General features: G+C 48.8%; 2 protein-coding genes and 1 non-coding gene across 3 annotated transcripts; all 3 read left to right on the top strand.

Moving 5' to 3' along the window:
- Nucleotides 1-13: 13 nt before the first annotated feature.
- On the top strand, nt 14-85 carry TRNAQ-CUG. Its single transcript has one exon. It is a non-coding gene; the product is annotated as a tRNA-Gln (tRNA).
- A 3,175-nt stretch (nt 86-3,260) lies between these two features.
- On the top strand, nt 3,261-9,922 carry LOC125514352 (short-chain dehydrogenase/reductase family 42E member 1). The gene is made up of 5 exons (XM_048679663.1): nt 3,261-3,655; nt 4,215-4,557; nt 4,787-5,058; nt 8,649-8,848; nt 9,290-9,922. The coding sequence occupies exons 1-5, from the start codon at nt 3,466-3,468 to the stop codon at nt 9,734-9,736; spliced, it is 1,452 nt and encodes a 483-aa protein (XP_048535620.1). The 5' UTR covers nt 3,261-3,465; the 3' UTR covers nt 9,737-9,922.
- A 4,061-nt stretch (nt 9,923-13,983) lies between these two features.
- LOC125514353 lies at nt 13,984-15,193 on the top strand. Its single transcript, XM_048679664.1, has one exon. The coding sequence runs from the start codon at nt 14,267-14,269 to the stop codon at nt 14,822-14,824; it is 558 nt and encodes a 185-aa protein (XP_048535621.1). The 5' UTR covers nt 13,984-14,266; the 3' UTR covers nt 14,825-15,193.
- Nucleotides 15,194-25,277: the final 10,084 nt, after the last annotated feature.

The following is a 25,277-nucleotide window of genomic DNA, read 5'->3' on the forward strand; positions in this document are numbered from 1 at the left end:
ACTAATCACCAAAGGTCCTATGGTCTAGTGGTTAGGACATTGGACTCTGAATCCAGTAACCCGAGTTCAAGTCTCGGTAGGACCTTGTTTTTTTTGTTTTTTACATACGACTACTTGCATGGTAATTGCTGAGGTATTGAGCCGAGCAGCCCAAGACATAGGTACTGCAAAAAAATATGTTATTTTTTGTCATGAATTGAAGAGAATTACAAAAATACGAGCACATCGATCATCTTCGGGTCATCCTGGACTGGAGCCTAGACATAGCTCGCATGCTACAACGTTTCTTAGAGTGATGCAGAAGGAGATATGAAAGGAGCAGCTTGCATTTGTAACTCATTTTTGTGGCATCTATACAATTTGACGGACATACTACGATTTTCCAATCACTGCCAAGTTATCAAGGGAACGAGTCTAGTCTTTATCACATGCATTATTTCTTTTCTTCTGTTTGGTATTAGGCTTAGATTATTGGCACCGCTTTATCAAGTGGATAGAAATAGTGACAGATGTTGTTAACACGGTGGCTTCAGACTACTTGATGTACTACTTTGTAAGATCTTTATGAATAATTAATAAAATAGATGCATGCATATCCCACATGCAAAGGCCGGGGATCATCCTCCTTCTCGAAAAAAAATGATTCATTTTCTTTCTTTGAGAAAAATGTTCGATCTATTCACAATCAATCATGGCAGTACGAAAACACTAGATGTAATAAAAATTAAAACAGATCCATGGACCACTTAGCAGCGATTACAAGCATTGGAGCGAGCTAAAGGCATGTCGCCGTTATCGCCCCTATCTAACCGGAGCTGGGCAGATTGTTGTTGTAGACAGCCGGAAAGTCCTCATGCTAAAACCTTAAAGGACCGGCGCACCATATCAACAACCATCGCCGATGAAGAGTGTCATAGATCAGAAGGATCAAACCTATAACCACACGAGCGAAGACGAACAAAAACCGGGTTCAAATAGATCCTCCGAAGACCAGTAACGACTGATGTCTATTCTCATGTACCACTCATCCCCTTTGGCAACAAGTTGTATGTCACTATTGGTTTCGTGAACTTTATTATGACCTTTTCCAATGCTATAAATATACCAGGTGAAGCTCCATAGGACACCCCTTGTCGTTCTGTGAACCTAATTCTTAGACCCTCGGTATCGCCCCTCTTCCCTTTCTCGACATCATCTCTTCTTGGCGTTGTGGATGATCTTAACGGTGGATTATCGTACATGCCTCTTGAGGTCACAACATTTCCATCCTCTCCCATATTTTAACTCTTCAAGCCACCTTCCTAAACTGAACTTCTCCATTTTTGTTGGTGACCTACATTTTCAAGCACCTAGTCATTCCCCTAAAAATTACTACCCAAACAAACAATTCACAAACTTTGCCCATTCAAACATGATTTTCATCAGTGGTGCATAATTATACATCACCCACAAATTGAACTAAGCAATGCTTAATTAAAATAAACTACAACTTAATTACTTTAAATTATGACTTAATGGTTTTGGTAGAGCACATCATCTAGAAGTGCCCTAAGTATTGCACATCTAAGCCTTATGTCACTGATTTTACGCGGAGATTTGTGTGTGTATTTTTTTATGTTTGATTGAGTCACTTGTATGTGCAATAGGTAGGGCACATCTAGATGTGCTCTAGACATACCCATAACATAATTAACCTAAGACGATCTACTTCTTGTCATCAGAGGAGATGACGATGGGCTAGGCCCCTTGTTGGGTCCCAACGCCTTGGCATCATGGGTGCCCTTCGGCGCACCCTTGTTAACGTAGGAGGAGGAGTCAACATCGAGGTAGGCATAGAACTCTGCCCACTCTTGTTGCTTGGTCTTGTATGCAGTTCGGATGTCAGCAGCGTGCGACTTCGATGAAGCCCTTGGTGGCAAGGTGCTCCTTAAGGGTCTAGGCACCGACATAGATAACGACAACCACATCCTTGTCTGCGCATTCCCGCGATGAGTTGCACCTCAACGACGATGTGCGCCTTGAGCTCCGTCTCCGCTCCATCTCTAGTGCACGGTCGTCCTCTTCCCACGTCTTGGGCTCAGAGGTAGCAGGATGTCGTCATATTAGTGCCTCTGTCTCATTGCCATCCAACCCATAGTCGGAGGAGGGTGTCGACAACGGGAGGAACACAATGGGGCGCAACACGGACACGACATATGATGGCAAGGATGTGCTAACGGTATAGTACTCCATGCGTCACCACGGGACCATCGATTGTGGATGGCCTTTGCAACGAAGAACTCTGCAACGCACCATGGCAACGAGATTGGTGGATGGCGGGGTGGGATTTAGGATAACGACGGAAGATAAAACTCATGATTTGGGGTTAGATAGGGTTTTGAAGGGGATGGGGATTTTGAGGCCCATTTGAGGACTATCGAGAACATGTACATGGTATCATTTCTATCAGAGTGCTATGAAATCGGTAATTCATAAATGACCGGCTCATTTTTCATCGACATTATGCTCCCTCGATGTCAATTAATGTCATAATCGAAATCAAAATCTATAAATACACTATGCTCCCAATTAAGGCATTCAATTTAGAATTGGGTAACCCGATTTTGGCTGGGCTAACAATTTTATTTTTCTCTAGGAGTTCTCTCATTCAATTCTTTTACTCCACTATACCCCACTCGATTGAGGTATTTAATTTTTGATTTAGTTCATGATTTTGACCATGTCAAGGATTTTTCAAATCAATTGACATCCAAAAAAATCGACATCCATAATACAAACTAAATAAAATATAAAATGCATTTAATGATGAATCTAATGATACAAATTTAATATTATGGATATTAATATATTTCTCTATAAATTTGGTCAACCTTAAATATGTTTGACTTTTCAAAAAACTAATACACCTTATATTTTAAGCCAGAGAGAGTGAGAAAAATTATGAAAACCCAATAACAACAACGGTGCAGCAAAGCACGCCTAACGAGTCAATAGTCAAAGTGAATAGCAGAAGGCCGAGAACCATCTCATTCTAGACTAACAGTAAATATGAAAAATCTAACAAATCAGAAGAATCTCAACCTCATGTTTATTCTGGGTCCACTCACTGCTAAATCGACATAGACTTTTCTATGTACAAGTTGATATTGAAAAGTACAATTTCTTTAGTGAAAAAAGGACAATTTTTATAATGAAAAGTACAACCTGTAATATCGCGTATGTACACACAAAACCATGCTAAAAAAAAATACTCCAATCCTCCCAAGGGCATTTGAGTGTAGTAATTAGCTGTTGATCTGCAAAATTTACAAACCTGCCTGCCTGTGCCTTGGCCAGGCAGCTCTGCCCACAGGGAGGCAACCAAGAATTTAAAGCGGCAACAAGATCGTCGGCGGCGCCGGATCCTGCTCCGCCTTGTTATCTCCGCCCCGCAACCCCCACGCCCGAACCTGCAGCCGAGCCGAGATGCATCTGAGCGAGAACGAGGGGATCGAGGGCGTGCGGTTCGCGGTGACCGGCGGGCAGGGCTTCGTCGGCGCCGCCCTCTGCTTGGAGCTGATCCGCCGCGGCGCCCTGGAGGTCCGCTCCCTCGACCTGCGCGCCTCCTCCTCCTGGTCCCAGCAGCTCCTCGACGCCGGCGTCCGCTTCTTCCAAGGTTGCCCTCTCCCTCGCTCGCTCAAATTACTGTGGTTTTTGCTTCAGTGTAAATGTCCCCGTCTAATGGAGTTCATGTACCAGACAGGTTGCTCTTAGACGCACATCTTTGACACAATTGCTTTCCAGACTATGATACATTATGCTGCTACTCTTTCTTACTAGGATATAGTTCTACCACTGAATCAAGCTGCAAATTTAGTGTCTGTTCCACGGAGATTTTACCGTCAGTACTCTTCGGTGTGTTTGTTCGGCTTCAAGTAGAGAGCGCTCTTGCATGGTTACTTCTTAAAATAGCAACACTTACAGTATCAATTAGACCATCGTGCCTTGAATTGCCTAACTGTACTGCTCTGAATTCATCTGCAAATGTGTCGGAGATTTTACATCAGTACTCCTTGGTGTGTTTGTTTTGCTTCAAGTAGAGAGGGTTCTTGCATGCTTACTTCTTGAAATAGTAACTCTAACAGTATCTATTATACCATCATGGCTTGAATTGTCTATCAACGCCAGATGTACGCTGAATTATAAAGTATCTGCTGGATTACTTTGTGTTGCAGGGGATGTTCGGAAGAAGGAGGATGTGGAGAAGGTCTTCCGCAACGTGGACTGTGTCTTCCACCTTGCTTCATATGGCATGTCAGGGAAAGAAATGGTACAGGCAGGACGAACAGATGAGATCAATATAAACGGGACGTGCAATGTACTGGATGCTTGCCATGAGCATGGTGTCAGAAGGCTTGTGTATGTAAGCACATACAATGTGGTGTTTGGGGGAAAGCCAATTGTCAATGGCAGTGAGACGTTGCCTTATTTTCCCATCGAAGACCACGTTGATGCTTATGGGCGTAGCAAATCGATAGCTGAACAGTTGGTGCTGAAGAGCAATGGTCGGCAAGCTAAGTAAGTATAACTTCTTTTTTCGTCATGATTCGTATTTGTCTGCCTCTGCAACGATGCCATGTATATGATATCATGATTCTAGTGATGATGGGTTTATTCTCTAGTACAACCATATTTGTTCAAAACAAATATTTGGTTTGTTTTGAACTCAGATTGGCATTTTTGGTAGGTAGTACTTGACACCATGCAGGCTGTCTTAGTGTCATACTGATCTGATGTTTGCCTACAGGAGTAATAAAGGTACCCGTCTTTATACATGTGCAATACGCCCGGCTGCTATCTATGGTCCAGGTGAAGAGCGTCATCTTCCAAGAATCCTGTCTCTTGGAAAATTGGGATTAGCATCTTTCAGGATTGGGGCTCCAAATGTGAAGACAGATTGGGTCTATGCTGATAATCTTGTTCTTGCACTGATATTGGCAAGTATGGGCCTTTTAGATGACATTCCTGGCAGGAAGGGAACTCCTGTAGCAGCTGGTCAAGCATACTTCATATGTGATGGTAATCCTTGTTAGCCCGCATGTTTTCTGCTCCTGTCCTGGCATTATTATTTATTGACTTTATACATTGTTACTGACTTATAAACTCATACTCATGGTACTATGTTCTGAATATTTAAGACGTGCCTGCATGGTCTCTGCTCCTGTCCTAGTATTATTAGCATTATATACAGTTTCTGAGTTATAACTTTATAGTCATGGTACTATGTTCTGAATTTTAATACTCCCTTCGAACTAAACCAGCGACAAGTAATATGGATCGGAGGGAGTACTATCTTCTGCATATCAGTGCAACCTTTGTGGTTTCAACTTTCAACTAATCGTACATGTAACATGTTTAGTTGGTTACTCTAATAGAACTACTTAAAGAATATCAGTGATTTCATCCCTTGATCTTCGCAATAGTGCCACTGTTAAGGTGATAGGATCAAGTACTCTACCAGGTCTAGGGCGTAGGTGGTAAGGGAAGGATGGAGGGAGACGTGGCGAGGATCGGGCGCGCCGGCGGCAGGGCGCCGGCGCGGCTAGGAGAAGGGCGGTGGCTAGGGCTGTTGGCGGCTAGGGTTCCGGCTCCTCAGGGAGCCGGGCAATAGGAGATAATATTCTTCTTATTGCTTGCCTTCAAAAAGAGCCTTACAACCTATATTTATATCCTAGATAACTTGTAGAAGAATCAACCTAAGATAACTTGCCTAAGATAACTTGCCTAATCTGAAAATAAAAACTAAGATAACTTGCGAGCCTAAGCCGGCCGGCCATAACACTTCTCCCCGCCTGCACAAACAGCTCGTCCTCGAGCTGTAAGGTGGGGAAGCGCTTGCTTGAACTCTTTGAGGTAATCAACCAGCGTCAAACACCTTCTCGACATCTGGGGCGGCCAGGTCAGCGGCGACGGCGTCCTCCGGAATGTAGTCTGCCACCTCCAGGTAGAAGAGTCGCGGGCAGGCGTGGCCGGGCTTGTAGGGTTCGTCGCAGTTGAAGCACAACCCTTGGCGGCGACGCTTGAGTATCTCAGCTGGGGTGAGCCGGCGGAACGGGCGCCCCGCGGTCGCGGCGTGGGGTGCCGCAGAAGCCTGCACAGGCCGACCCTGCGCGGAATCCGGTCCGGGTAGCGACCCAGCAGTCTGGGACGGTGATTCCTGCTGGATGGCCACCGCGCGGCGCTCGAACGCGCGGGCGTAATACATGGCCGACTGGAGATCCTGGGGTCCCCGAAGCTCCACGTCCACGCGGATATGGTCCGGTAGACCGCCCACCAATAACTCGGCGCGCTGAGTGGCGGAGACGCCCGGCGCGTGGCACGCCAGGGCCTGGAAGCGGTCGGCGTAGTCCTGCACCGTGGATGTGAAAGGTAAGCGGCCGAGGGCCGCCAGTCGGCTCCCGCGGATAGGAGGCCCGAACCGGAGGAGACAGAGCTCCCGGAAGCGCTCCCATGGTGGCATGCCGCCCTCGTCCTGCTCGAGGGCGTAGTACCAGGTCTGCGCTGCGCCTCGAAGATGATAGGACGAGCCAGGTGCGATCCGAAGCGAGCGTCCGCTGCCCTCGAAAGAACTGCTCGCACTGGTTGAGCCAGTTGAGGGGGTCCTCCGTGCCCTCGTAGGTGGCGAAGTCCAGTTTGGCGAAGCGAGGGGGTGTCGGCCCGCCGTGCCCGGGGGCGGCCGTAGTCGCCGCCAGTGCGTATGCTGGGTCGGGAAGCGCCGGGGCGTAGTTCGCCGAGCTGGAGGGGTGATCAAACCGCAGGGAGGGCGTCGGGTGTTCCGGCGCCGTGGAGTAGACCGGCCCCGAAGACGAGCCGGTCGCCCAAGCGGGGATCGGCGATGGTGACGGTGGAAACTGCACCTGGTGCAGGGGCCGACCCGTAGCCCTAGGCGCGAGTGGTGGTACTGTCGATGGCGGCGGCGCCTGGTGGAGCTGCACCGGCGCCTGCGGCGTGGGGGCCGGCGGTGACGCCAGAAGAAGCTGCTGGGTCTGGCCCTGCTCCGAGGCGCCGGTGCCCAGGTTAGGGCTGGGCAGGGCCGGTGGAGGACCCTGCTCCGAGGCCGCTGGAAGGTAGGGCGCGACGGAGGACGGCGCGGCCGGCGCGGTCCAAGTGGGCCACTGCGGCCCCGTGGTGGCGAGAAGTGGCGGGGCTGACGGCGCGATCTGCGGCGGCCACTGCGCCCAAGGCGGCGGTGCGGCCGCTGGGGCGGGGAGCGCCGGGTAGCCTCCGGTGATGGCCCCCGGTGCCGAGTACCATGGAAGCGCCTGCTGACCTGCGGCCATGGCTGGATGGAGTCCAGTGATGGCCCCCGGTGCCGAGTACCACGGAAGCGCCTGCTGACCCGCGGCCATGGCTGGATGGAGTGGTGGGGGCGGCCCGTACGGACCTGCCAGGTAGAGGCGGATCCCTTGAACCGCGGTGACGAGGTCGTTGAGGACGCCCGCCATGGCCTCCGGCGTGAACTGTTGCGGCTGCGGGGGAGGTGATGGCGGCGGCGAGTGTTGGACGGGGGCCTGTGGCTGCCCTTGGCCCGGCGTGGTGCCGGGTGCCGTTAGGACCGGCGCTGAGAGACGCAGTGGTGCCCGCCGAGAGCGAGGCCGTGACGCCCGGCGCAGAGGCGGCGGTGGTGGAGGAGTTGGCGGGCAGCGGTGGTGGTGGCGGTGGAATTGGCGGAGACATGGTCGAAACCCGGTTACCTGATACCAAATTGATAGGATCAAGTACTCTACCAGGTCTAGGGCGTAGGTGGTAAGGGAAGGATGGAGGGAGACGTGGCGAGGATCGGGCGCGCCGGCGGCAGGGCGCCGTCGCGGCTAGGAGAAGGGCGGTGGCTAGGGCTGTTGGCGGCTAGGGTTCCGGCTCCTCAGGGAGCCGGGCAATAGGAGATAATATTCTTCTTATTGCTTGCCTTCAAAAAGAGCCTTACAACCTATATTTATATCCTAGATAACTTGTAGAAGAATCAACCTAAGATAACTTGCCTAAGATAACTTGCCTAATCTGAAAATAAAAACTAAGATAACTTGCGGGCCTAAGCCGGCCGGCCATAACATAAGGATGTATATTATTCTACTTGTTGCACTGCCACATAACTTGTTCGGTGGCTGTTTTGTTACCAGAATCTGGGAACGTTGTGTAGTGATGTGCGTGTTTTAGCTGTGAACCTTGTAGTATCTGGTTTCTTTTAATTAAAAATCGGGGGCAAACCTTTCCTCAAGAAGGGGGGAAAAAGCACGTAACTCATCTGCTAAAAGCGCTTCAGAAATTTTCAGATGGCACTACATTGCATAGGCCTGAAAGTACTACTCCCTCCGTCCCAAAATAAGTGACTCAACTTTGTATTAACTTTAGTACAAAGTTAGTATAAAGTTGAGTCACTTATTTTGGGACGGAGGAAGTATTTTGCTACTTTTCCTTCCGAGTTCAAAGCTTAACTATTACAGTACAAACTTAATTGTAGCATGTACCTGATGTTTTACTGTTATTTTAGCTTTGTTTACGTTCAATATACCCACAACCTTAAATAAAGAATTGGTATTTTGACTAGAAGTAACTGATTGTACTTCAAGATAAATATGGCATTGCCTTATTGGTTTTTCTTTTCTTTTCAGGAGCGCCTATTAATAGTTTCGATTTTATCATCAGTCCCTTATTTCGAAGTTTGGGCTATGCTGTTCCTCGAGTTACACTAGATACCTCTGTTGCCCTCGCAATTTCAAGAATCATTTTGTTCATGTCCACACTACTCTATCCATGGTTAGATAGTAAATGGATTCCTCAGCCTCTTATTCTTCCTGCTGAAGTATACAAGGTAAGTCTATTGGTCGAGTTACACTAGATATCTCTGTTGCCCTAGTGCTTGTCCCTTAAGGAACACTATATTTCTGTTTTTTGTGCAAGGTGGATATATTTTGATCATAATTTTTTATACTATCTTCATATGGCAACCGTGTTCATCATGCTGAGGCATGAATAACTATAGATCCTTTTTTTTCTTTGGTTTTCTATGAGCTTGAACCTATTCCACCTAATATAGCCACGACAGGTCTGCAGTAATCAGAGCTAACAATATTTTGAAAATTATCATTTTCAAGGGATATCTGTAGTTCTGTACTGACTACTTATGCTTTACTACTAGGCAAGTAGACTTGCTATAATATAATATTACTATTGACAAGTGACTGATGTGTGGCAACAAATCATTGCCTGTATACAGGGATCATAAACTAATGCTGGTAGTTCATATTGACAGGTAGGTGTTACACATTACTTTTCATATCTGAAAGCTAAAGAGGAACTCGGCTACGTGCCTGTGACGAGTCCACAGGAAGGCCTGGCCGCAACGATCTCCTATTGGCAAGAGCGAAAGAGGAGAGAGCTCGATGGCCCGACGATATTCACCTGGGTTGCAGTAATAATCGGGATGCTGGCTGTGTTCTCCGCCGCTTTCCTTCCACCCGTCGGTCCGCTCAAATGGGTGCTCGCCATCCATCTCTTCGTTTTCCGCTCGGTGCTGGCGATCCGGATAGTCTTTGTGGCTGCGATCGCGGCGCACGCGGGCGAAGGCGTCTACGCCTGGTTCCTGGCGAAGAAGGTCGACCCGAGGAACGCGACGGGGTGGTTTTGGCAGACCTTTGCCCTGGGGTTCTTTTCCCTCCGGTTTCTGCTCAAGAGAGCGAGAGCGGGAGCGGGAGCGTGATTTGTGTGTTGTGCTTCACCTACTCTCTGGGAATTCAGTAACAATGGATTCCAGTAGAAATTCCCCAGCGGTTGTAAACCCCGGTGCTGTGTAAAATGCCCACCCTGAGGTTTCTGTAATGTACTGTACTCTATCAGGCGTGCATGTCCGTCGCCTTGCCATGTTTTACTCGAGTTTGGCATTGAACCGGAGGTTGCCGCACATGGACACATGGTCGGTCGGGTCGTGCCTGTGACCCTCAAGTATCAAATGTCATTTGTTTTGAGAGGTTGTAACAATCACTGTCGGTCTGTCAGGCCAAATGTGACCGCTCAACCGACACAAATTCTAAAGCTTTCACCGATGTAGGCCCTGTTTGTATCATGAGGTTAGAGCTAGTTTGGGTTAGTTGGAGGCTCAAATAACGCAAAAGTATCCAAACAGGAAGGATTAGAGTAGGTTAGTTTCATTTAATCTAACTATCGTGGTGGAGAGGTGCTTATTTGGGTTAAGAGTGGGTTAGAAAATAACTCTAACTCTAACTGTGTTAGAGTATCCAAACAGGACGGTAGTAGTAGGACTACACACTGAACTGTTTAATATGTGGGGGCTAGACACAGCTCGTTTTTCTTACGTACTAGAGTCGGTACGTAGCAGGAACTAGGTTATTGTTGCTGTCCCTGATTTGTCCCTGCTTTGTTTTGCTTGGAGCTACCACTACGGCGCTACCTACCCGGAACAAAGGCATATTTATTTATACACGAAAATGCCTAATGGAGGGCGGACCCAGGGAGACCGGTATTCAAGTACCGTATTTGTAGTACACGACGAAAAAATTGTGGGAAATTTGTGCATGCACAATACATGTATACCACGGAGGTGCAAATTCTCATAACAACACACAAAAAGACAAATATGTAAATGAAAGTGGGCCCTTTTTTGTTGTTGTTGGGCTGGGATTTTGTTAGCTTGTAAATCACTATATTTTTAAACGAAAATTCACAGACCTATAAAAAAATTTCCCACTATATTGTGGGAAAACGTATAATTCCACAGGTTTTTTTTATTGTACGATTTTCGATTATTCTGCTCAAAATACCGGGCTCCAGCAAAAAATTGCACTCATATTATATATACCCCTAATAAAAAAATCAAAGGTATATTACAGCGTCGTGATGGTTCAGTCAAACCGCTGGGACGAGGGAAGAAAGGAAGAAAGGAGCTGCAGCAGTTGCGCCCCTCCACGCCCTCCACTCGGGCGATTCCTTCCTCCACCCACCTGGCAGCCCAACCAACCTACCTCGCCGTCTCATTTAGCGCACGCAGGTGGAGGTGGGTGTCGGCGGGAGGAAGCAACCGACGATCGAGACCGAGAGAACAGTGGTCGTTCAGTAGGGGCGGGCGGGCCCGGGCGTCGTATCGGAGTTGGACTTGTGAACCGCCGCCGCTGTCCGCTGTCCGGCTCCTGTGCCCGCTTCTTCGGAGCCACACATCTCTCCGGAGCATCAACACCGGTGTGTGTCCGGTGGCTTCCGACCTTTTTTCCCGCGTCGGATTGCACGCCACCGCCGCATGATTCCGGCGTGAAACGCGCTGAAACGCTCAGGGCGGGCGTTGGAATTGCTTTCGGTTTTACACCGTCCCTCCGGGTGATGCTCGCGAAGACGCACGCGGCACGCGTTGTTAGAGCATGTCCAGCCGCGCCCCTAAGAAGGTCCCTAAGCGTGTTTTCGTTCACCGATGTCAAAAAATTGGTCCAGTCGTGTCTTCAAGAGCCCAGTTTTTGCCGGTTCGGGCCGAAATTGGCGCCGGCGGATCCAACCTGAACCCGGCGCGCTGGGGTCGCTCGGGGGCGTCGGGCGAATCGTTTTTTGCGCGAAGAGCCGTGGGCCCGCCGCGTCAGCGACTCTACTTTCTTCTCGCACCTTTGTCGTCCCCATCGACTCGTTTCCCGCGGCGAATCAATGCCAAACCTGTCGCGCGCTGCCGCGCCGGTCAGCCTCCATTGGTGCCTCACGGGCGGCGCAGTGAAGGCTGGGCGACGCGTACCTCGGCCGCCACGCAATCACGCCACGCGTAACGCGCCGGCCAAGCCTACTACGCGGCGTCTCCGCCTATAAAAGCCGACTGCAAGCGCGCCGGAGGGACTCACCCTGATCATCCACCGACGACGCGCTCATTTCTTCCCCTTTCCTTCTCTCGCCGTCACCAGTTGAGAAAGCATGGTCGAGCGTTTCCCAGGCGACGGCGCGGCGGCGAACGGATTCGGGCGCCGTCATCTGCATGAGGACGAGGCTCGCCTCCTTTTCGAGGCCGAGTACCCGGTCCCGCCGGACATGCGGGTGCCCGGGGCGTGGAGGATCAGCGCCGGCGGCGTGCCGGTGCCCCCGGTACCCACCGACGCGGCGCGGCGTGCGGAGATCGCACGCATCCGCTCGTCCCTGCCGCGTGCGATCAGGGAAAGGCCCCGTTACGTCCCCGACAGCCCAATTTGGGAGCCGTACTTCCGCCGCCGGCACGGCGAGCAGCTCGAGGCCACCAACGGCGTCGTGCCCTCCGGCAGGTTCAACGCAGCCGGCCGGCGTCGGTGGTGGGGCGTGCCCGGGCGCACATTGAAATCCGTCCTCGAGTACATCGAGGGCGGCAACACGCCGCGCCTCGAGTACCCCGCTCCCCCGTCGTCCTCACGCTGCCGCCGGGGAAGCTCCTGAACGCCGAGGCGCATGGAGACCGGGGTGTCCTCCTCCTCGTCCGGCGGCTCTCCCTGCCTCCACCTCCGTCCCGTCAAGCCGGAGCCCTAGGACACGCCTGTCAGCGCGCGTACCCGCAGCTCCGGCGGCTCTCCCTGCCTCCACCTCCGCCCCGTCAAGCCGGAGCCCCAGGACACGCCTGTCAGCGCGCGCACCCGCAGCTCCGGCGCCCTCGTCGAGCCCAAGGTGGAGTCCAGCCTCCCCCCGAAGTACGAGGAGATAGCCCGGCGCGGCTTCTCCGACAAGGACGCCATGCGGTGGTTGCGCGACAACTACCTGCGCGAGGAGATGATCCGGCAGCGCCGGGCCCTGGAGGAGATCGCTGCCCGCAAACGTGGGCGCGAGGACAAGGACGGTGTCGTCATCCTCGATAGCGACGACGACGACACCCCCGGACCGTCCAACCCACCGCGCCAACCGAGGGAGGGATGCAGCAGGGACGGCGGAGGCGTAGGCGGGGACGACGACGACGACGAGGAGGACTACACGCGGTTCTACAGCCTCCTCGGCATGTAGAACCACGTGCGCGGGCGGCGAGGCGGGCGGCGAGGGTGACGGCGGGGGTAGCCGGCGGTAGTTTTTTTTTTGTAAAATACGTTTAAATTTGAACGAACTCGCCCGTGTTTGCGTTGTGTTTGCGCCGAATTTGAACATTTTAAAAACCCGTGGGGGGCCGCGACTGGGGGGCATCACGCCCCCAGTGCGCGGTTTAGCGCCCGTGCGCCCCAGGGAACGATTTTTTGCCCCTCCTGGGAGGCCAACGGTTGGAGATGCCCCTATATTATTATTACGTACGAGAAGAAAAAAAAGGAGAATTGTCCTTGTGGGAAAGGCCTGGTACGTTGAAGTGTGGCCGGAAGGTGACAAATAGCTGGTTGTTCTATTTTTTTTTGTGTGTGAAAGAAACAGTTGGTTGTTCTGTGGGGTAGGAGCATTGTTTCGTGGGCGACCTGACTGGCGATTTGGATGATTAATCCAACCCCCCATGTTCTCATGAGCATCCTTTTGCTTATTACTACTAATCAAGCACGGACATAGAGCAGCCCCTCTCGTATTTTTTATATTTTTTATGTGAAGCATCCATCCATCATTGAGAGAGGATCATCAAAGGTTCTAGCGAAGCTAGCAACAAGTGCAAACGGGGCCGTCCTCTCATTATGATCTCAAAGTAGCGCAGCGCAGTGCAACTGCAACCAGGTGTCCGGTTGATAGATCCGAGGACAACATCAACGATAATGTCCACTCATTTTACCGCCCCAAAGGCATACACACGACCCGTTCATCTCCTGCACTGTCAAACTAGTAGTACAAAAACTTTCTCGCGTTCCACGTACCAGGGCCTAGGCCAGCACGATGGAGAACAAAGTCAGACAGGTCGCCACGTGGTGGTGGATGTCAAAGCAGAGCAGCAGGTGCGGTTGCCAGGTGGTACACACGGCACAGGCAGGCACAACCGCACCGGCAGCTGACGCCCATCATTTGCCTTCCATTGCCAGCCAACACGGTCGCCTCCCTGGCTGGAACAACACGCATCAGCCTCCGCTCCGGCGGTGTACGAAGCCTTCAACTGCACTTCGTGGCCCCCGATGCCCAAAAGCCAGCCAGCCAGCCTGTCCAGCCGCGACTCGACACACACCGCGGCGCCAGCCCGCCACCCACATATACACGCCCAGACGCGCGTCCTACGACTTCCTCCCCAACTCCTCCCCAGAGCGCCAAGAAGAGATCTGGAGAAGGGAGAAGCGGAAGGCCATTGCTAGCTAGCTCCCCGCCGTCTCCTCCCTCCTCGCTTGGTGTCGCCATGGCCACCATCCTGGAGAACATCCAGAAGGCGCGGTTCCTGCCGACGAGGCCGCTGCGGGACGACCTGCCCACCTTCCAGGGCGGCGGGGGCGGCAAGGGGGAGGAGAGCCACCTCATGGGCCTGCGGAAGCGCCTCTCCAGCTTCTCCGGCAAGATCCAGCCCATCTCCTCCGCGTCCGCCGAGTGGGCGTTCCGGCGCACCCGGTCGGCGCCGTCGCTGGCCGCCGAGTTCGCGGGCGGCCCGCTCAAGCGCTGGTGGGACTGGGGCCTCGGCTGGCTGCTCTCCAAGAAGCTCGGCTTCGCCGGCGATCTGGAGATGAACGAGGAGGAGGCCGCCGCGCTCGGCCGCCAAAGCCGGGGCACCTGGGCCCACGTCCTCTACAAGGTGCGCTCCGGGGTCCGCCGCCTCGTCGCGTCCGACCACTCGCTGCCCACCACGCAGCGCCTCGGGGGCACCTCGCTGCCCCCGTCCTCCTCCGCGCGCCAGCACTGCAAGCCCGCGCCGCAGTTCGCCTACACCCAGAGCTTCCAGTACGGCCAGGCAATGGCGCATTAAGCTACATATCTTGTGTTCTTTGGCTTGGAGCAAGACCAGGATCTGGCGGCGGCGTCCGCGGGATCCACATAGATACGACGGGAAGAAGGAGAAGATTCAGGTCTCAGGTGGGTGAGATTGACGGGGAAGAAGAAGATGCAACACAATTATATCTGGGAATTTAGAATTGTACTACGTAGTAGTTTACCGTGCTGCTTTCTTTTCTTTTTTGTGGGTAGATCTGATGTCTCTACGTATGATAGATACCGAGTGTATGGTGGTGGTTCTTTCCATTCTTTTGGGTTCGTGGGTGCCATGTAAATGTTGGTGGATCGATTCCTTATGTTTTTGCCTCCTGCGGTAAATAAAAGCTAATGCAGATTCGTGATTCGTCTTGATAATATAGATGCCATGTAGTGCTTCGTTCAGATCTGAGGAGCTGAACCATCTTTCCAGTTGGTACCAGCTAATGGTTCATGCAGCTCACAATGGCTGGTGGAGCTAGCTAACGAGGGTTTTGTTTTCCTTTCTTAGAGGCTTAATACCACAGATGACACGCATTATATTATAATTATAGAAAGCAGCTCCGTATGATTGAAGTGCTGCTCAGGCAGATAAAATAATAATGGAAGTGCTCCGATGGAATGCAGTGTCGGTGCATCAGCAAGGCAGAAGAAAAATAATAAGAACGTGTCGGTGTATTATATTAGCAAAAAAGAAGAAAAACAATTATAAAAAGGAGGAGGAAGAAGAGGCAAAGGAGACGACACACACACGAATCTTGCGTATTCTTTTACAGGAGTTTGGCGTATGTTTCTTGAGCTACCGTCTTTTCAGCGGTTTTTGAGGAGACTTTTCGAGCGTTTTTTGTGTTTAGGGTGTTTCCAAAAAGTGACATTAGAGCAGAAAGTAGTAACCAAGGAATAGGCGCGGTTGGGAGCATAGGTGAAGCGTCGCGACGAGGAGAACAGGTGGAAGGTCCAAATCTGTGACATGTGCGCCACCAGAGACGAAACGAATGATTGGAAGCATGGCACACACGAATTCAGGCAGTGTACTTGTGGTTTACTGGTTCTGGTACTAGCTTACAGCTTTCTGATGGAGATAGAAAGTATTAATGGTCGCTGACGTGCTCGTATGCACCAGCTCATTATGTTCCGAATCCAACAAAATGTGAGTTCACTAGCTGTGTTCTGAATCCAACGAATATTGCGGGGAAGGAGGACGGCGGCGATGCAGCTGCTGCTGTCAATCGATCGAAAGGAGGCATGCCTTGCGCAGGGAAGTGTGGCTCGGGCCTCAGGGTACCTCTGCCAAAGTTTTTACGAAATGTTTGTGCGTCAAATAGAGAAAAACACTAAACACTACCCCATGTTTTCAGCGTACGGATGGACGGATCTTTGATGTTATGTAATCTTTTTTTGACACCTAAGATCTTGTTTCATTCATTCACAAGTAGCAATACATCGTTCACAGGGACTGGAATTATTGCCCAGGGGCATCATCCATCCAAGTACTAGCTAGTAGAAGAAGATCTAGCTAGACCAGCTAACTCATGTGAGGCTACATTGGCCTCTCCAGGACAGTTTTTGTAAACGGAATTGATGTACACACGATGTTCTGTACACGACGTCCAGCCGATAATTGCTTTGCACCGTCAGATGCTTTAGGAACAAAAGTACAAATGGCTGGATGGAAAAGTCGTGTGCATGTCGTCTATAAAATGTCGGTTGTACATCAGTGCTCTTTCGTAACTAAGGCACTCGGGAAGCCCGAGATGAACCCCCTGCAATTATTGTCGTAATCGCTTTATTGTATTGCATCCAATTCTATGACCCACGTCCATCCCAAATCTCATTGCATTGGCTTCGACAATCAGAGCATCAAGACAAATATCAATGTGATCATTCCCCGTTGCAATAAAAAATTTCGTATCATCACAAAGAATAGCCCCAACAGGAGCTTGGAGTGTGTATGGAGCAAAGCTAGCATCCAAATTGAGCTTTGGTCCAACACCATGCTTCATCTTAGATTTTGGGTTGCTAGCTAATGTGAATTTTGCATCCAAAGCTCACATTGCAAGTTGAATTTGACTCGGTGTTTGTATTGGCTCATCATGTACAAAACTTTCTCTGTTCCCGCCATAAGTACCAAGCTGTAGTAGTAATTTCACGTTGTCCTAAGACCAGAGCCTCATGACCAGAGACATTCAATAGATACTCCAGAATCACCTTGCCAGTCAGATCAACAACACAAACTCTATCAATAGCATCACCAAGACCCAACAACCTCCATACTTGAGTAGCCGACACACATCCAAAGAGAAGATGCTTCACGTCATCGGCAGATAATTTCCATATTGGGCATTGGGGAGAAACCTTTATATGTTTATTAAGATAGCATGGCAAAGGATCGGCCCTTTCAGTGTCCTCCGGAGGGAAATTTTAATCTTGGCTAGACAATGCAAGTTCCATGACCCTTTCCACGTATTGTTATATGTTGAAGCTTCGAACGAGTGCTTGTTAGAGATCTGATTTCCAAACTGATAATTCCAAATGGCATGGTATGCCGATCAAACTGAAAAATGCCACTTTTGGTCACTCACAAAAAAAAATCAGTGCTAAGCTTGGTTATCTCTGCATCAATGAGGCGTTTTGGGGGGGGGGGGGGGTGCTTTTGCCCTTTTTCACGCAACCCTACTCCCTGTGTACGTCGATAATTGTCGACCAAATGCATACGGCCGGCTCGCTACGTGTTTTGGGCAGGCCCAGGTAGCGCAAATCACATTTTCGGTTTCCAGACCGATTTTTTTGTTTTTCATTCAGTTTTTTCTTTCTTGTTTTGTTTTGTTTTTCATGTTTTTTTCCTTTTATTTTTTCTTCTTCTTTGTTTTTATTTTCTTTTCTTTTTTTGAAAATCATGAACTTTTTCAGTTTTTTCATAGAATTAAAAAAATTCAGAAAATACAAAAATGTTCATCAAAACAAAAAAATGTTCGTCATATTTGAAATTGTTCATGAATTTCATGAAATATTTAGAAAATTCAAAAAGTGTTCATACAATTAAAAATTTGAAACCGTGAGCACTTTTTACAAATTCGTGAACATTTTTTCGAATTCATGAAGAATTTTTGAAATCATGAATATGTTTCAAATTCATGAACATTTTTACAAGTCACGAACATTTTTTGATATCATGAACATTGTTTCAAAATCACAAACATTTTTTTGAATTCATGAATTTTTTCTGTAACACTCGAACAATTTATGTATTCACGGTGATTTTTCAATCTCATGTACATTTTTTCAGCTTATTCATGGCTTTTGCACTTCGGCTTGAAAGCCAAAAAGAATCTATTATGTGTTTTTTGCTTTGGCTTTACATTGTATACTACTCCCTCCATCCCATGATATAAGAGCGTTTTCAACACTAGTGTAGTATAAAAAAACGCTCTTATATTATGGGAAGGAGGGAGTATAATGTAACAATATTGAGATGTTTTAGTCCCTCTGTACCTTGAATAGTGTTTTAAGGGAATTTTGAGCAGTGTTAATAAAGGGGTTCTAACGGAGAACCCTACTCCCTGTGTACGTCGATAATTGTCGACCAAATGCATACGGCCGGCTCGCTACGTGTTTTGGGCAGGCCCAGGTAGCGCAAATCACATTTTCGGTTTCCAGACCGATTTTTTTGTTTTTCATTCAGTTTTTTCTTTCTTGTTTTGTTTTGTTTTTCATGTTTTTTTCCTTTTATTTTTTCTTCTTCTTTGTTTTTATTTTCTTTTCTTTTTTTGAAAATCATGAACTTTTTCAGTTTTTTCATAGAATTAAAAAAATTCAGAAAATACAAAAATGTTCATCAAAACAAAAAAATGTTCGTCATATTTGAAATTGTTCATGAATTTCATGAAATATTTAGAAAATTCAAAAAGTGTTCATACAATTAAAAATTTGAAACCGTGAGCAATTTTTACAAATTCGTGAACATTTTTTCGAATTCATGAAGAATTTTTGAAATCATGAATATGTTTCAAATTCATGAACATTTTTACAAGTCACGAACATTTTTTGATATCATGAACATTGTTTCAAAATCACAAACATTTTTTTGAATTCATGAATTTTTTCTGTAACACTCGAACAATTTATGTATTCACGGTGATTTTTCAATCTCATGTACATTTTTTGAATTCACAAACAATTCAAATTCACAAATAGTTTTTCAAAATTACAAACACTTTTTGAGTCTGCAAGCATTTTTCAAATGTGAGAACATTGTTTTCGAATTCAAGAACATTTTTTGAATTCAATTTTTTTGAAATCATTAAGATTTTTCAAAGAAAAAAAAAGAAAAAAAAGGGACACCCCGGCCCCACAATGGCTGGCCCAAACTCGCGCCGGGGCAAACGAGGGGTGTGCGTTACCTCGCTTCCCACCACTTGGTTCTAATCTACTATCTATCTACTACCCCTACAAAAGCACGAAAGGGCGGAGAACCAAATCATCTCAACCATTGAACCATGCTAATCTGATAGTCCAAATCGTCTCTTAACATCAAACGTGTTTAACACTCTAATTACCCACCACTGTCATTGGTTATAACCATGTTTGTCGTTCCTAAAAAAGGCCTCGTCTAGGCAGAACACCCGATCCCCTCGCACCGTCATGCCTGCCCATGATCTCCCGTTCCTCTCCCAAACCACTAGGTAGTTTCATCCCCCACCAGCCCCTTCCTGCGCCACCACCCCTCTCTTCCGCTAGCTTTCATGGCCGCCGCCAGGCCCGCCTCTGGAAACTGGCACCATCACGCCGCCGAATCTTCGACGCCACCATGCACGGTCAAGGGGCAGCAAGCAGGCCAACACGACTAAATTCACTGCTGCGGCATCATCGTCAAGGACGCCAGGGCCAGCGACGGTCATGCACGACGACGTCTCTTCGTGCGATGCCGGATGGCGATCAAGCCATCGGGATGGGAGACGATGAGCAGAAACGGGCTTCCTCCGGTAAGACCAACAATCCGATGCATCCAGTTCGTGTTTACATTTCTTAATTCATCTAATTTGTCAGTGCCACGTTGTTGATCACTCATGGCGCTCGCCTTGCCGCCCGACTCCTATCGCCGCTTGTTGTCGGACGCGGGTAGCAATATCCTGAAGCACTTCTTCGGCACGTGGGCATCAACTTTGGTCGGCGCGCACCGGCCGTAGGCGACCAAACTTCACCTGCTCGAGGGAGGATGCAGCCCCACCCCAAGAACTTCATCCGGAGGAAACGGCCGCCATGGTCGGCGCCAAAGCTCGCTAGAGCAACATCGTCCACGACGGGTTCCTCTCGTCTATGCCCATGGCTCCTCGGCTTTCGATTGGGCAAGGGACGTCAGGGCGGAGGACACTTGTCAATGTCAATCCAAGCGCCTGCACAATGTCGAGATTTTGAGGACCAGGGACACGAGCCTCGCCCGCGATCAGACGCCTCGGAGCCTCGTGCGGCGCATTATCGTTATCAGCTGACGCGCCTGGAGATCCCGACGGGAGTGGGAGGATCGACGACATCATCGTCGTTATTGGCGCTTCTCTGATGCTCAGCGTATTTTCATGCTCATGCGTGATGTTTTACATCATCCGCCAGAACAACGGGTCTGGTCCATCGGGAGAGAAGCACAACAGGGCGAGCATACAACTTGTGATGCATTTTTCAGGTCTGTTTACGTGGGTTCTGATCTGATGGTGCCAATTTTTTCGTGTTGTATATTTTCTTCGGTGACAGTTAGCGATCTGAATGTTTCGGGATTTAGCAAAATCGGTGACAGTTAGCGATCTGATGGTGCCAATTTTTTCCCTTATCTGTATACTTCGTTTTCGTTCGACCCAGCCCTGTTACGACATATCATTGTTATCTTCGGTCGTGCCATGGTGATTTGTGTGTAACAGAAATTCAGAATGAACTCAAGTTGGCATGTGCGAGTGCCTGCGATATTCTCAGGTTGCATGTTCTCAAATGCTAAATGTTTAGAGCATCTCCAACAGGCGCGCTAAACAGGCGCCGCACCGTAAATAAACCCACTTTAGCGCGCGCAACCCGGCGGATGGCTCCAGCAGGCGCGCAATAACCGCGCGCGCGGTATAAGCAGTTGGGCGCGCGGCAGGAAGCGGTACCCCGCGCGGTGTATTTGCGGCGCCCGCTTCCGCGCGCGGCACACTCGCTCGCTCTGTCTTCTCCTGCTCCAAAGCCCCGCGCGCGCCGGCGCCGGCGACCCGCACCCATGGACGCACGCGCCGGCACCCCGCTCACCCCGTCCTATAGCCGCGACCCCCCCCCCCCCCCCCCCCCCCCCCCGCCCCCGCTCCCGCCGCCGCCGCCGCGACGGCGGCGCAAAGCCTAGCCCGGGTGGCGTTGGCCTCACCTCCGCCGGAGCTCCTCCGACCATCGGCCTCGCGCGCGGCCTCTTCATGCCGCCGCGGATGACCTCGGCGGCGGGTGGCGTCGCGCCGGCGCCGGCCCGAGCCGCCGCCCCCTCCTCCTCAAAGCTCCCCAATGCGCCGCCGCCAAAGAAGGGCAAGACATCGGGGAAGAAAAACAAGGCGGCGGACGGCTCCGGCACCTCCAAGGCGAGGAGGAAGAAGCTTGCGGGGCGTGCGACGGGCGCGGCAGTTGCCGAAGCGCCGGTGTGCTCACTCGTTGAGCCGGCGGCCGGCGCGCACAACATGTTCGACGAAATGCCTCCAAGGTAAAAAAATTCTAACTTTTCATTTTTTTGTTATTTTTTGAATGCATTCACATATATATAGCTTATTTGCATTGTGCAAAAAAAATTGTAGTCTCAATGATGATGCATACATGTCCATGATGGGTGTTGGCTCCAACAATTCGCATTGGTCTCAAATCAATGACATGCATTTCGAAAACCATGAGTTTGAGGTGGACGAGGAGGATGAGGGCATTGTCGACGCACCGAAAGGAAGAGCGGGCAATTACAGCAACGCCGATGACATCTTACTATGCAATACTTGGTTGCAAGTGTCGAGGGATCCATCCGTTGGAGGTGATCAAAGTAGAGATGCTTATTGGCTTCAGATGAAGGAACACTTTGATGTTCGCAACGTGAGTGGAATTGACTGCTCCGGCCGATCACTTAGGTCCCGGTGGCCGACAATCAACTCGGATTGTCAAAGGTGGGCGGCCTGTCAAAAGGCGGTTGACAAGTTGAATCCAAGTGTCACAAATGAGGACGATAGAGTAAGTGGCATTTCATACATGTTCATCATACATGTTCATCTACTTGTTGTTGGTGCTAACTTGCTTTGTTTTCATGTAGTTCAACATTGTGCAAAACTTGTTCAAAGAAGAGGAGAGGAAAACCAAGAAGGGGAAGATCAAGAAAGGAAGGGTATTTGCTTTGCCTCATTGCTATGAAGTGTTGAAGGATGATGAGAAATGGAAGAAGCGTGAAGATTTGGATTATTTGCATTTGAGCAACAAACGAAAGCGAACAATTAAGTTGGATGATGATGATGATGATGATGATGATGAGGATGATGCATCAAGTGATGACGGCAAGAGAAGCCCCACACCCAACTCGGTTTCATACTCGAAGCCAAAGCGACCGGATGGGTGCAAGAAAGACAAAACCAAAAAGAAGAAGAGGAAAGGAGATGATGAGCTCAAAAATGCTATGGAAGCAATTGTGAAGGCAAGAAAAGAAGCCAATGAGGTGAGGAAAATGACAAGGAACCAAGATGCCGCGGCCGAGGAGAGGAGGTTGGCGGCCGAGGAGAGGAGGGTGGCGGCCGAGGAGAGAAAGCTGGCTTTGGAGGAGAGGAAGGTGAGCAATGAGGAGCGTACTAAATTGTTGGAATGGGAGAAGCACTTGTTCTTCTTGGACACATCTAACCTCAATGTGGCGCAAATGGAGTATGTCAATCTAGCCCGTGAAGAAGTCTTGATCCAAAAAAGAGCCATGGTTCATGCAATGGGTGGCGGTGGCCTCGGCGCCATGGGTGGCATGGGTGGCTTTGGAGCTCCCCCCGACACTATGGCCACCATGGGAGGCATGAGTTTTGCTTCTCTCATGGGAGGCATGGGTGCACCTCCGGCCGCCATGGGCGGAATGTCTTTCGATGTGCCTCCTCGCACACATTCCCATGAAGATGTCGTTGAAGATCTTGCCAACACCGTCGGAGCTTCACGTGATGCGGTGCGCGATCAAGAGAGGGAGGAAGATTCATCTTCGGAGGCGGAAGAATAGTCTTCCGAAGATGAGGACGAGGACGAAGACGAGGACGAGGAATGATGTGTCTTTCATTTGTGTATTAAACTTGATTTGCATTTTAAACTTGGTTGAATGAACTTATGGGCATGAACTTTTTTTCATCAACTTGTTTGTGTGAAATTTTGTGTTGAAAATGTTCATCATTTTGTGTTGAAAATACCATATGCAATGCACCGGCGAGTCGCACGCGCTGCTGGAGCGGCGCGCGCGCGCTGCATTTCAGCGCGGCTGCTGGAGCGGGCGCCGCGCGCCGCGCCAAACCAGGCGATGCGCGCGCGGCAAATCTGTTTTTTGCGCGCCGCGCGTCCGGCGCCTATTGGAGATGCTCTTAGTCTCTTCAGATCCCAGATTGCCTCCAGTTGGACCAAGTCAAGCCGTCGCCCACAACCACGATGGTCACCTTGCTCCCCCCTTCTGACCCCGGGTAATTTACCGATGCTTCCTGGCTTCAACTATCAGTTTAAATATGCAATTATTTACCTCCTTTTACAATTCTGGTCAGTTTAAATATGACCATTGAAGATCAATTTTGGTCAGTTTAAATATGGCTTTCAATTATGGATAAAGTCATTATTGCAGTAATGTGAGTCGTTCTGTAGCTTTTGTTTAGCACTTGGAAAGAGCAGAATACAAATTCGGTTGCAGAGATAACGTAAGAAAGAAAAATTGTCCCGTTGTTTCTGTTTGTTTGTCTGGTTGTGATCATAGTCTATTTTAAGCCCATGTAATTTCCAGTTGTTGTGAAAGTGCTATACTTAAAAATAATATTTCATTATTGTATTATCCATTTGTATTTAACCCTCGGCAATTTTTGGTTCTTGCATTGCTTCTGTTCTAATACTATTTGTGCTCTACTTTCAATTAATTGTTTTCAAATTCTGACTATTTTTTTGGAGTTATTCATGTTGTACCCATGGCATGTCGAGTGTACATGGCATGTTGTGTGTGGGAGAGAGATGGAAATTGCAGTTCTTTACTGTCATATATTTAGATCATGGTTCCAATGTCGGATCAGGGTTGAGACTCCTTTGCCTCTATTTTTTCATCCGTTATAAGTTGTTTAACATTTATGCTTTCAAAATGAAGATGGGTCAGGGGATCGTCCCGTTGGAGGACCTAACAAACTCATTTGTAAATGGAAATGCAAAAGGTAGTCATACTCAGAAACCTAAAAAGAGAAGTAGTCAATCCTAGTATGCCAGAATGTTTGATGAGAAGAAAGAGGAATTCCTCGAGAAGCGCGGTGTCGCCCAGCAGCAAAGAAGGCTGCAACCATGGGTAGTGTTAATTATGCGCAGGTAGCACGGGCACATGCTCCTTCAATAGGCCAGAACCCACCGTACATATGATAACTACTTTGGATTAACATTATATGTTTCTAATTGCAGCTTTTGGTGTGCTCCCACTTGTTGGCAGTACATAGGATCTATATTTGGTAAGCTCCACTGCAGATCATTACTTTCATGCTTCCACTACCTTTTTACCTAATTTTAGACTATGCAATCAGTATCCATTGTTGTGTTTTACTTTTTGTACCTTTGTTGTGTATTTATATATTTTTTGTCTATTGATGATCCAAATTGTTCAATGAATCCTCTGTGATGCTGAATTTATTGCAGTGATGCAGAATGTGAGATCGTTGCTGGGCATGGCTGGCAATTACTTATAAGGATAACAGACCAGATGCTTTATTTTTATGACTGATGTATAACTACAGATTTATTATATTTATATTTGATGATTTTTGACAAATGAGTTGAATTAGTACAGAATTAGTACCGGCCATGTGCTTTCATACTTTCACAATTAGTACATGTGTCAATGCCTAATGCTTTATAGAATTATAAAATTAATATATTGTATAGAGAATTATATTTTATAGAATTAGTACACAATTAGTTGAATTACTATAGACCAATTGCTTAAACTTACCCGAAATAATCAGTACTACTCATCTCAGAAAACTTGACGAAAATTATCAGTACTATTCATCTCATTGGTGTGCTCATCTCAGAACACTTGCTTGATTGGGCATTAGTCCACTCTTTAGTCCTTTCCTTCCAAGGTTGCCTTATCTTTACTCCTAATGTCTCAGTTGGTAGGTCGCGTTCCGAGTTTAATTTTCGTCCCACCACTTTCGTCCGGGTTTTTTTGTCCTTTTTTTTTCGCTGGTTTTTTTCAACACCTCCCCACCCCATCTCAC

This window comes from Triticum urartu, chromosome 6, assembly GCF_003073215.2.
Source record: "Triticum urartu cultivar G1812 chromosome 6, Tu2.1, whole genome shotgun sequence".
Taxonomy (NCBI): Eukaryota; Viridiplantae; Streptophyta; class Magnoliopsida; order Poales; family Poaceae; genus Triticum; species Triticum urartu.

Bases quoted from the DNA above. Each gene is read 5' to 3' on its own strand.
- LOC125514352 (XM_048679663.1), top strand. From the start codon at position 3,466: ATGCATCTGAGCGAGAACGAGGGGATCGAGGGCGTGCGGTTCGCGGTG. The intron at 3,656-4,214 runs GTTGCCCTCTCC...TTTGTGTTGCAG, and splicing joins CGGCGTCCGCTTCTTCCAAG to GGGATGTTCGGAAGAAGGAG. The intron at 5,059-8,648 runs GTAATCCTTGTT...TTTTCTTTTCAG, and splicing joins AGCATACTTCATATGTGATG to GAGCGCCTATTAATAGTTTC.
- LOC125514353 (XM_048679664.1), top strand. From the start codon at position 14,267: ATGGCCACCATCCTGGAGAACATCCAGAAGGCGCGGTTCCTGCCGACG.